This window comes from Mustela lutreola, chromosome 6 (assembly GCF_030435805.1).
Source record: "Mustela lutreola isolate mMusLut2 chromosome 6, mMusLut2.pri, whole genome shotgun sequence".
In the NCBI taxonomy this organism is placed as follows: Eukaryota; Metazoa; Chordata; class Mammalia; order Carnivora; family Mustelidae; genus Mustela; species Mustela lutreola.
In genome coordinates, this window is record NC_081295.1 from 8,574,131 (window position 1) to 8,586,159 (window position 12,029).

Genomic DNA, 12,029 nt, shown 5'->3' on the forward strand with positions numbered 1-12,029 from the left:
CTTAGTTATAGACCACACATGCTCAGTGCTAGGGAACACTCCACTGTGTAAAGATGTCCCAATGGCTGTCACATTCTGCTCCTCAGGTACTTGAGTTATTTTATATATAACCTTTAAGCCATAGAAAAGACCAGAGATTTTCTCTTACCCAGAAAGGATCCTCAGATGAATTCACCATCTCCTTTCTACTTGAAATAGGTCTGATCAAAAGAATTTTGGGAATGCCTGAGTAGCTCAGTGGGTTAAGCATCTGTCTTCAGCTCAGGTCATGATCTTCGTGTCCTGGGATCCACCCCTGCATCAGGATCCCTGCTCAGTGGGGAGTCGGTTTCTCCCTCTCCCTCTGTCTCTCAGCACCCCTCCCCCCGACTCACACTCTCTCTCACTCTCTCAAATAAATAAAATCTTTTTTTTAAAGAAAGGAATTTTTGGTTTCCCTTCCATGTCACGATTAGAGATGGTCTAACTACAAATTAAGTATTAACGATTTTAACTAGGCGTTAGGGAAAGGAGACGGGGAGTTCATATTTTGGCAGCTGGCTTTAGTGGACTCTTCCTAATTCCAAAGGAAACTGATGGTGATCGTTCCTCAGAGGAGGCAGAGGGTCCGGAGGATCCCGCCCCCACAGGATCGCTGGGCAACATATGGGGACTGATGAACGGAGCAGACGGTGGGTGGAAGGGACACAGCACCCAAACAGGATACAAAAGCAGGGTGCCCGAAATCACTGCATGAAATAAAATTATGTTTATTACAGAATAACACAATTTCTTATTCACACATCCCACCTGTGACATTAATCAGAGCCTTCACCTATGGGCCATATGTCATCTTTTCCACCCTTAGTAGTTTATAGATTTTTCTTTCTTTTTTTTTTTTTTTTTTACTTTTGAAGTTGTCAAAAGAAGAAAAAGAACAGAGCTGCCCTAAAAGGAATGAGGAAGTGAGAGCTCCCCAGTGTCTGGCTAGCGATGTCTGGGTGACAACCCATGATGTTCTTTCCGGTCTCAGTAATATTCTGAATTTCCACCTGCCCCCCCCCTCTCGTTTATAAGGCAGAACACGTGAAGTTAGAGCAGTTCGGTTTTCCTCTGTCCGTGGATTAGTACGAGCAGAGTGTTATGCTGTTTCTCCCGTTTGGCACGGTTCCCCGGAGATAAGAGAACTCTGGCTGGAGGCCCTCTGAGGGTAAGTACCATAAATTAATATAACCGGCGAATTAGCTAGCTGGCAGGTCTTTGAGAGCACCTCCAACAGAAAACTGCCGTACCCCAAAACATGCCGCAAATCACGTTAAAGAAGCGGAGCACTAAAAGCTTATCTTCAGCGTGAAGCCTGCACTCTTCTGGTATAGGAATTCTATCAATGTTAACTTTGTTTCACGTTCACTGCAAGTAGCATCCTGGGAATAAGGGCTTTGCTCTGGGGGCTAGAGGAGCTAATCCGTGAAGAGCACTTTACACAGTACCTGACAACATGAGCTCCTCCTCCCCCCCAAAAAATGTTAGTTATCATATGATTGTTAGATTATCTGTTGATGGGAATGGAATAAATGAATAATAAAGTCTGGCATAGTAAAGATATTGGGTTTAAAAAATTTAGAAATAGGTGTGCTCAGGCGCTGTTCTTGATAGCTGAAGACAGCTGGTAACACATCACAGACTTTGAATGAAAACTTTTCTATCTAATAGTTTCAGAGTTTGTGTTTTGGCCCCAAAACTGGCCAACTTATCACGGGTCTCCCTCCTCATTCTCCCCCATGTGATTTCTCATAGACAGAGCCAAGGCCACACAGAAGCAAAATTCATCCCTGGACAGTCAGCCCCAAATCTAATGAAGTTGAGAAGCAGCTGCAATGCTGTGCGTACCCCTCTTATATTTCTTAATTCATATTTTCCAGAGGTCATAGTTAAATGAGCTTTACCTAACTTAATTTTTTTCTCTTTCAGTCAAAAACACTAAATGCCAATAACATGGAGACATTGATTGAATGTCAGTCAGAGGTAAGAGAGCAATTTTTAAAAATTTTTCATCTTCACTGTGAGAATATGGAAAACTTTCTGTTTCTTTGAGTATTGTTTGGATTGTATAATTCTTAGAGTAGAAAATTAACATTCTAAATGTAGTTAATTAAATATACTAATCAGGGGGCGCCTGGGTGGCTCAGTGGGTTAAGCCGCTGCCTTCGGCTCAGGTCATGATCTCAGAGTCCTGGGATCGAGTCCTGCATCGGGCTCTCTGCTCAGCAGAGAGCCTGCTTCTCTCTCTCTCTCTGCCTGCCTCTCCATCTACTTGTGATTTCTCTCTGTCAAATAAATAAATAAAATCTTAAAAAAAATATATATATATATACTAATCAGGGCCTACATGATGATAATCAAGACTGTATTACTGATTCTAGAAGTTAGAAAAAATTCATGGGACTTTGACTAATTTTTAGTTTTTAAAATTTTCAATTTAAATTTAACATAATTTTGATATGAATAAGATGTTGTATATGTATTTTGTGGGGAAAGATTGGGTAGATCTCCTCAGTCATTTTTAACAAAAATAAATATATTTTTTAGAACAATATCAAGGAACATCCTCTGTTGGCATCGTGTGAGAGTGAAGATAATATTTGCCAGCTAATTGGTGAGTTTTGAAAACAAACCGTTCTTTTATGTAAGTGCTAACAACAAGTGTTCTTGGTTTGCAAAACCACAGTACTCTACCCTACTAGGAATTTCTTTTTTTAAGTGTTCTTTTAAAGACCGCAGAACATTAACCCTTCAATGGCTGGCAGACTCTGGCTCGCTAGAGCATCAGGGCACGCTGACAGAAAAGATCCTTCTTACAGCCAAGCCCCCAGCTTTTAGTGGGGTCAGATCTCCTAGCCCCGTCTGTTTTGACAATTAAAGCAGACATCCATACGAAGAATAGACAGTTCCTTTTCCCTTTTCTTCCTTCTCTAATGAAGAATGAATGTAAGAATCCATGAAACAATTTGTGCTGAGCTCCAACTCCCAGAAACCCACCATTCACTGTTTTCACAGTTTTCATAATGTGTTTCGTATTACATAACCGCGACCCAGTTCTGCTGAGCTGTAAGGGACAAACCACTTCTCTGTCCATCCTCTTGCACCTGCCAGTGTGGAAACATACTGCAATGCATTCAGGAAACAGAGCTTCTATGTGAAGGGGAAAACAAGACAGGGGAAAAGAGGGAAAATAAAAAGAAGGAAACGTGTGAGATGCGATGCCCATTGCACACATGTCTTCAGGATTTTGCAAAGATAGAACATCCCACTAATGTTTTACTGATAATTCCCAGCCGCCGGGTCTAGGTTCAAGCCTTCCCGCGGCCATTTGTGCCCGCCTTGTCCTCAAGCAGCCCCAGGGGAAATCCTGAAGGGGACGGCAGACAGACGGATGGAGCTCCCTCTAGTGGCTGGTTGGTGCTAGTGTGGCTGCGAGGTGTACTGGCCTGCCCAGCTAAGGGCCTTCAAACCAATCTTGAGCAAAGAGCCCATTCCTTTTTATGGGTCAGTAATATTCTTCTGTATTTAAAGACCACATCTTCTTTATTCATTTATCCATCAATGGACACTTTGGTTGCTTCCATGTCTCGCCTATTGTAAATAATGCTGCAATAAACATAGTGGTGCACATAAACTTTTTGAATTCATGTTTTCTTTTTATTTGGGTAAAACCTAGCAGTAAAATGCCTGGATGGTGTGGCATTTCTATTTTAATTTTTTGAGGAAATTCCATATTGTTTCCCATCGTGACTGAAACTAATGTAACATTCTATGTCAACCAATCTTCAGTTTAAAGAAAGAAGATCTTGAGCAAGTCACTTCCTCTCCTGTTAAGGCTAGTTTTCACTGCTAGTCAAAGGAGAAAATTAAAATAATCTATTTCGCATGAAAAAAACCACTATAGTTATTAAGGTCAATATATGAAGATGGTTGTTTGGGATCTCCTCGGCTAGTTTTGCTGCTTTTCTGCAGCAAACAGCCAGTGAAGACTAAAAACAGGAAAGGTGGAGGCTTTGAGGAACCTGGGTGTTGATATTTAAGGGCGGTTGCTCCGGTAACAATGTGGTTGCTTTTTGCGTTCATTTTGCTAGATTAAAATTCATGCCCTTTGCTTTCTCAGTTTTTCAAAGTCATTCCCCCCTTCCCCTGTGGCATACCACAGATGATATTATGTGGTTGACAATATCAATTGTCTTATATGGAGCTTTATTAATTATTTTAATAATTATTTAATAATTTAATAATTATGAATCTACTTTTTCTCTTTGCCTTTTCCTGGCTATAGAAATTAAGAAGAGAAAGAAGGTGCTGTCCTGGCCCTTTCTCATGAGAAGGCTTTCTGCTCTGTCAGATTTTTCTGGGGCTTCAGAACCTGAATTGAAAACATCACTGTTTGATCAGCCGTTGTCAGTCATCTGTGGGGAGGACGACACACTCCCCAGACCCATTCAGGTAGGTGCATGTACCCGCAAACCTACTTCAGGTTTTTGTCAGATGTGAAAAATCCTTGGGAGTTCTAAATGTCATTCTCATGCTAAACTTGCTGGGGCCAGTCTTTAGGTTTTTCCACTTTTAGAAATGGTGTTTCCAATATGAGTGCAGTCAGGAGACTACGGAACTACTTATATTCTAGAGATCTATACTTCCATCTTCCTGATTTCGTGGAGTTAGGAATGCTAAAAGATGTGTAACTTCTGTGAAGTCAATGGATGGAGACATAGTATCAGGTATAAAGTATATGATCAGAAATCCAGTGTTTATACAGAATGACTTGAAAGTAGAGAGAATGGAAATAATTTTAGAATGCACAAATTAGAGCATTCTCTTCTTAGAAAAAGTAGCAGAGTGGAGGGAGAAAGTTGATAACAATGGGGCTGTGAAAACCTGGCATTCGTGGTCTCTTGTAAAGACTGTGTTGGTATCACAGAGAACTGCCTTTTAGGGAGAGGATTCTCTATGACAGGTGAAGTTTGCTACTGTTCACATGCACCGTTTCAATACTTACACGTAGATTTTTCATAGAGTAGTAGCAGCACATGGTTTTGTGTATTCAAAGTAAGAGTAACCCTTTCCTATTCCTACATCTCTTTCCTACAGGATATTCTCACTATTCTGTGCCTTAAAGGACCTTTCACGGAAGGGATCTTCAGGAAAGCAGCCAATGAGAAAGCCCGAAAAGAGCTAAAGGAGGAGCTCAACTCGGGAGGCATGGTGGATCTGAAAAGTCTCCCTGTGCATCTTCTGGCGGTGGTCTTTAAGGTGAGGTCACAACATTGCTGCCAATAATATTCCAGTGGGCTCTGACACATTAAGTCTCTGAAAATAAGAAACGGGCCCTTCTCCCTACAAATCAAAGTAAACTGATCTGGGAGTTTACGTTTTTTAGTTTTGGTTTTAGTTTTTTAAGAAGCCTTTTATTTTCTTATATGAACATCTCTGTGTCTACAGTCCCAGATTCCAACAGAGAATGATACAGTACATTCTCCCCAAATGCTGATGAGAAAAGGCCAAGTCCATGTCCCTGAAGCTGGGAGCCCCTCAAATGATGGCCTCACTCTGTCCATTGTCAGGAAGCTGCTGAGAGATTTCCCTAGAGTGAACAATGCAGAAGAAGGGGGGCACAGCCTGTGGTAGAATGATCAGAGGGTCCCTGAGCTGGACCAGGCAAGAGGAAGATGAAGGTGCCAGGCCATGTGTAGCCTAACCAGGCCCAACCATTCCCCTTTCATCCTCCAGGACTTCCTCAGAAGTATCCCCCAGAAGCTGCTTTCATGTGACTTGTTTGAAGAGTGGATGGATGCACTGGAGAGGCAGAATGAGGAGGACAAAATTGAGGCCCTCAAAGAGTAAGTGGCCAGAGTCTTTGCCAGAGGCCAGGCCCTCATGGTCTCCATCTTCCGATTCTTCACACAGTTCTCTGATTAGTTCAGGAATATTGACATGTTCAGGGAATCAGAGTGGAATTATTTATCTACACCCAGAATAAAAGTCATGAGGTACAATAGACATTCCTTTTAAAGTAGTTTTAGCCAAAGGAAAGGAAGCACTTTTTCAAAGAGGAGAAAGTGAACTTCAATATTCACAAATCCCAAGAGGTGGGGGAATCTAAAAACATTAGTAGTTCCAGAAGGTTTGAGACAAAATCATAGAGGGAAACCTCAAAACAGGCTAAGTAGCCAACTGTAGGAATGTGGGGTTACCCTTAGCCTAATAGATTTGTGTCAAGCAAGGCAACAATTCCCATCCATTAAAGCACAGGAGAACAATCTGGAAGGAATTGTTTTGATCATAAAATTCCACAGCATATTTCATAGTCTCCTCATTAACCAAAATGAAAACTATAAAAAAAAATTCCAAAGACAACAAAAACAATTACACTTGTAAATGCAATAGTAAGCTTTTAGCTACTAGGCAATCTCAAACACTAACTTCAAAATATCAGCACTTTGGCCGAATGCCGTGAAAGTCTCCTTGTTATGACTATTCTAAGTGGCTAAATATTTCCAGTGAAATAGTTATTGAATTGAAGGCATTAGAGTATCTGTCCCATATTGAAAATCCTAAGATTAATGCAAGTTTCTCCTAAAGACATTAAGCTCTTCCATAATAGTAACTTCTTAAGTGAAAACGGTCCCAATGTTAGAGTCACCATTACGTATTTTGAAAAAGCGAGGCTTTACCTGTCTCATTTATTATCATTAGTACCAATGTTCCCATTTAAGTGGTGACTTGACCATATTTACAAACATGCCCTTAGAAACTGCTTTCTTTTCCATAAAGATTTCTTGGAATGGCATAAAAATGGGTAATCTTTGTGTGATGATCACAGATCAAGAAAGGCAAATGATCGTGCTCTCAAAATACCAGTCTTGCAGTGGTAGAAAGACATTCTGCAGGGCTGCAGGATTATTCTACAAAACAGTTTCCAAAATGGATTCAACTATGGAGTCTGTTGTAGAAGGATTCCCAATGTAAGATCTATACAAATAAAGGAATGTGTTATTGGTGTCCTAACTATAAAGACCAGTGTCTTAGGTCTTTAAGATCTCGTGGTTAAGGAGTTTCATTCCACATCACTTGCCACTGGAAGTGTCCGAATGAACATTTCACAGTCTTACTCATGACAACGCACCTTCCTCATTTTGAAGGAAGTCTGGGTTAAGCAGAAACTTTCAACTTGCTACACTAAAACTGAGACAGATCATTAGCCTTCTCTAAAACCAGCTTCCCTGAATTTCATTCCAGGGTTGCAGATAAGCTCCCCAGGCCCAACTTCCTGCTGCTCAAGCACCTGATCTCCGTGCTCTACCTGATCAGCAAGAACTCCGAGGTCAATAAGATGGACGCCAGCAATCTGGCCATCTGCGTCGGACCCAACATGCTGACCCGAGAGAACGACCAACACCTGTCTTTCGAAGCCCAGAAAGACTTGAACAATAAGGTTTGTTCAGGTCTCTGTCTGAGAAACTCCCAATGTATGATCTCACCATCTGTTTGAAAAAGGCAATGGATAAGATGCCTCCGAGTCTCTCCAGCTGACTCAAGCTCGCAGTGAAATATGAAATGCAAAATGCTTTTGTCACAGTTCTGCTCGCTTGGGTTTATGTGTTTAATGAAACGGAACAATCCTGTCTCGTAGGATGACAAAGGTGTCCTTTGTTAAAGTTAAGTCTCACTGTCTCCTAAGATAGAAAAGCCCTTTTGTTTGGTTGGGTTTTTTTCATTTGTGCATTGTACTCTGTCAGTCCAACTATCAGTTTGGTAAATTCCTTATTTAAATGAAAATTTTAGTTAGAGGGGTTTTTTTATTCTCAAAAAATGTACATCTGAAAAATAGCTTTAATATATATGATTTTTACCAATTTCCTATAGGTTCTTTTCAAACACATAAAGATCTCGTGTGCACATTTTGGCACCTCCCTGACAGTGAACCCTCATTCTATCCCCATTCCTTCCCCCTCTTCCTTTAAAAAAAATGGAAGATGTCCGGGACGCCTGGGTGGCTCAGTTAGTTAAGCAGCTGCCTTCAGCTCAGGTCATGATCCCAGCGTCCTGGGATCGAGTCCCACATCGGGCTCCTTGCTCCACAGAGAGCCTGCTTCTCCCTCTGCCTCTGCCTGCCATTCTGTCTGCCTGTGCTTGCTCTCTCTCTCTCTCTCTGATAAATAAATAAAATCTTTAAAAAAAAAAATGGAAGATGTCTTTAGGCTGAAAACTTGCTTCTTTTTCCTCACAGGTTAAGACATTGGTGGAATTCCTCATCGATAATTGCTTGGAAATATTTGGGGAGAACATTCCAGCACATTCCAGTACTGCTTCTGATGACTCCTTGGAACACACTGACAGTTCAGGTACCGTATGTGTTCTCGATTGCTTGTGGTTGTTAGGGGGGCGTCCATTCCAGTCTGCCAATCACGTAGAGTATCTCTGGTATAGGAAGCAGAAGTTACCCACCCAAGTCACCAAATCAAATTAATAGGATGCCATTAACATGGAAACCTGCTCTCCAGTTTGCTGCAGTCCCCTCACTCAGCTGACACGCCTTCAGCTTCTTTCTCAATCATAAAGAACTGCTGAGTTTACTAAGTTACCTTTCGCTAGAGGGTTGTTTCCACATAATGGGACATGGGTCCATTAAAATGGAATGGATCCAATCAAAGAGCTATCCAAAGGATTAATTTTTTTTAATTTAAGGTCAACAAATGTTCAATGAAAACATTGTTTTGTGCCTTTTCTCATGCTCATTCTCTCACTCATATTTCTTTTTTTTTTTTTTTTTTTTTTTTTTTTTTTTTAAAGATTTCATTTATTTATTTGACAGAGAGAGATCACAAGCAGATGGAGAGGCAGGCAGAGAGGGAGATAGAGGGAAACAGGCTCCCTGCTGAGCAGAGAGCCCGATGCGGGACTCGATCCCAGGATCCTGAGATCATGACCTGAGCCGAAGGCAGCGGCTTAATCCACTGAGCCACCCAGGCGCCCTCTCACTCATATTTCCTTTTCCTACTTCTCTTTGCATCCCAGAAGGAAAGAAACAAAATTTTAATGTGACAGATTTCTTTTGTATCAAGCCCCAGAGTAGCTTCACCAAATTACCTAGTGCCATCCTTGATACAAGTAGGGTGAATGGTGGTACTAAAGTTTATTTCTCAAAGAAACTGACCCAGAAACTCAACTGTCCCTTAACTTCCTCCAGACGCGTCAACGCTACAGAATGACTCAGCCTATGACAGCAATGATCCTGAGGCAGAATCCAGCGGTGCCATCAGCTCCCCAAACAGGCAGGTGCTCTTGGAGGCAGCTGCCGACTGGGAGCCCAGAAGCCCACAGCTCGCTTGGGAGTTGAGCCCGGAGCCCGTTGTCAGCACTGTAGCCAGGCTGAAAAACTCCCTCAGGGAACCAGACAGAAGCTACTCAGAGCCCAACATGTCATCCTCCCAGGAGAGCCTTGAGAGCCAGAAAACTCACCAAAAACTAACACAAAGTGAGGACGACTTCACCATGGCCCAGGCAGGGGCTTGTTTGGAAGGTGAGGAAACTGAAGACCCATTTCCAGAGGAGGTGTTTCCTGCCCCTGAAGGCAAAACCCAGAGGCCACAGGACCTGAAGGTGAAGAACTCGACTCAGGGTTTGGGGTTAATGTGGGGACTGGCACCCAAAGCTGCCTCCAGTGGCTCTCTGGATGCTTCCTCTGACAGCTCCCCCGTGGCTTCTCCTTCCGGTCCCAAAAGAAATTTCTTCACCAGACATCAGTCTTTCACAAAGACAGAGAAAATTAAGCCCAACAGAGAGATTAAAAAACATTCCATGTCATTCTCCTTTGCCTCTCACAAAAGAGTGCTGACCAAAACTTCCAGCTGTGTGTCTATGAAATCCAAAGGCTTTACAAGAGACCAAGTAAAGAAAGGCTTTAAAAAAGAAAGCCAGCTTGCTGGGCGAATCATCCAGGAGAACTTTTCTGAAATTCAGGGCCAAACAGCTCTAGACTTTAGCTCCAGATCCTATGCCCTCTCAGTAGAGGATGTGTTCCAGCAAGTGGACCAGAGAAGCCCTGGGAGTCCGCCATCTTATGAAGAGGCCATTCGGTGCCAGGCATTGGACCTCTTGGACTACAGGGGCCAAACAGTTGGCAGCATGAGGGCCAGAATGCTCAGCCAGGACACTCAACTACCACCTCTCCTACCTTTGTATCACAAAGGGAACTCAAGAGATATATGCAGTCAAGAGCCACTTGACAGGCACAGACTATCTCCCAGGACTGAGAGTTGGAAGCACAGCAGGACTATCCACGCTTCTATTGAAACGATAGGACAAGTGACTGTCACAGGGAGACCGGAGCCGCACCATCTGAGACCTATGTCTGAGTCAAAACAGAAGACTGAGCTGGACCACCTAGTATGGCGATGTAACCAGCCGGCCTTTGAAGCTGACCAGCTCCAGTATGCAAAAGAATCCTACATTTAGGAAGACCAAGCAGACACCATGGCTTGTGGTATCTTTGTAAATGCATGACTGTATGAAGAACTGCTTTAGACTCTGTGTCCAAGAAAGTCAAGAATAAGCTCCTTTAGAGAAGTAGTGTAAGCCCTCCTCAGTGGGGCTAGCTATGTAGTGTCTGTGTGTGCCTGAATTTGTGCAAAATGTAGCAAGTGTATAAAATGTGTATAAAAGTGTATAGAAAGTATATAAAATTCTTCAGTGAAGACAAGGTGTTAGGTGCAAAGATGTCTACATGAGTGTGTGTATATTTGTTTGTGAACTTGTAGTCAATGGCACTGCTGTTCCCTGCCTCCTGGGGCACTTTTCTATTAGTGTTCAAAAATAATTTTTCTTCTATTTTCATGTTGCCTTAAATGTCATGCCATTTTTCGTATTTTCCACAAACCCCATTTAGGGGAAAATGTTTAAATCTCTATTAGAAGTTTACTCCTGTAAGCAGCTTTGGGATATTACTCACATGGTAAGAAAAAGGAGCAGACTGCAAGGAATAGACTTCGGTGTTTGGAGTTATCAAAGGCACTACAAACTCCAGTAAATGAAAAATATATTTGTTAAAATTTATGAAAAATACTTAAATTGTCCTTTCAACCATCTTTTTCAATTTGGATAGATGAGTAAAAATGCAATACCTCAATATTAACTGATTTATAGCACTTTGAGTTTCTTGGTGGCTTAGTAATGTCTTCTCCAACAGTGTGCAGGAAATTACTTTATTTGATTGGGGACCATATATAGAATTTCAGTGTAATCTCACTACAATAAATTGTCTTCCTTGTTTCAAAGTAAAAATGTTCATTCTTGACTGATATACTGCCTTCGCTCCCTTGATTCCATAGAAACCCAAGAAAAGCATTCACACATTGGTTCATTCAACATTTATAATATATATTCATTACTCTAGGGTAATAGGTTGTCTGGGACCTTGTCTTTAGAAAGAAAAGATGAATCCAGTTCTCCGATGGTTTGCAAATCCATAAAAATGTACCTACTTGAAGCCTTTTTTTTTCAACAGTAACTCAGAGGCTAGAAAATTTAGAATGCAGGGGGTGCTTGGGCAGCTCATTCAGTGAAGTGTGCCTTCAGCTCAGGTCATGATCCCAGGGTCCTGAGACTGAGTCCCGAATCAGGCTCCCTGCACAGCAGGGAGTCTGCTCCTCCCTTCCCTCTGTCCCTCCCCCCACATTTCATGTTCTATTTCCCCCCTTCTTTCAAATAAATAAATGAAATCTTTGTTTAAAAAAAGATGGTAAAAATAATTTAGTATGCAAATACAGGGTAATATAGTGAATATAATATTTCCTGTTGAGTGGAATAAACTCTTCAGTACCTTTACAAACCTTATTTTTACTATACTCAGGTTGTTTATTCACAAACATAATGGTAAAACATTTGTCATATATTAGAACTTTAATGCTCAACAGTTAGGATATTTACCTAGTACCTTGGAGATATTAGACTTCTATTTTCCTTATTTTATCAACCTCTTTCATAAAACACTGTGTGTTTTT

At 41.6% G+C, this 12,029-nt stretch overlaps 1 protein-coding gene across 2 annotated transcripts; it reads left to right on the forward strand.

Annotated features, from left to right (window-relative positions):
- The first annotated feature begins 1,036 nt into the window (after window positions 1–1,036).
- TAGAP (T cell activation RhoGTPase activating protein) lies at window positions 1,037–11,310 on the forward strand. Of its 2 annotated transcripts, XM_059176633.1 has the most exons (10): window positions 1,037–1,189; window positions 1,777–1,861; window positions 1,951–2,004; window positions 2,569–2,635; window positions 4,307–4,473; window positions 5,119–5,280; window positions 5,758–5,867; window positions 7,267–7,462; window positions 8,258–8,372; window positions 9,218–11,310. In XM_059176633.1, the coding sequence occupies exons 2-10, from the start codon at window positions 1,835–1,837 to the stop codon at window positions 10,483–10,485; spliced, it is 2,166 nt and encodes a 721-aa protein (XP_059032616.1). In that variant the 5' UTR covers window positions 1,037–1,189; window positions 1,777–1,834; the 3' UTR covers window positions 10,486–11,310. The 2 variants fall into 2 exon arrangements, with proteins under 2 accessions (XP_059032616.1, XP_059032617.1); XM_059176634.1 differs by lacking the exons at window positions 1,037–1,189; window positions 1,777–1,861 and adding an exon at window positions 3,315–3,525.
- Window positions 11,311–12,029: the final 719 nt, after the last annotated feature.

Coding starts and splice junctions, on each gene's coding strand:
- TAGAP (XM_059176633.1), top strand. CDS start 1,835: ATGAAGTTGAGAAGCAGCTGCAATGCT. Junction 2,005..2,568: donor TGATTGAATGTCAGTCAGAG/GTAAGAGAGCAA, acceptor TATATTTTTTAG/AACAATATCAAGGAACATCC. Junction 2,636..4,306: donor TAATATTTGCCAGCTAATTG/GTGAGTTTTGAA, acceptor TCCTGGCTATAG/AAATTAAGAAGAGAAAGAAG.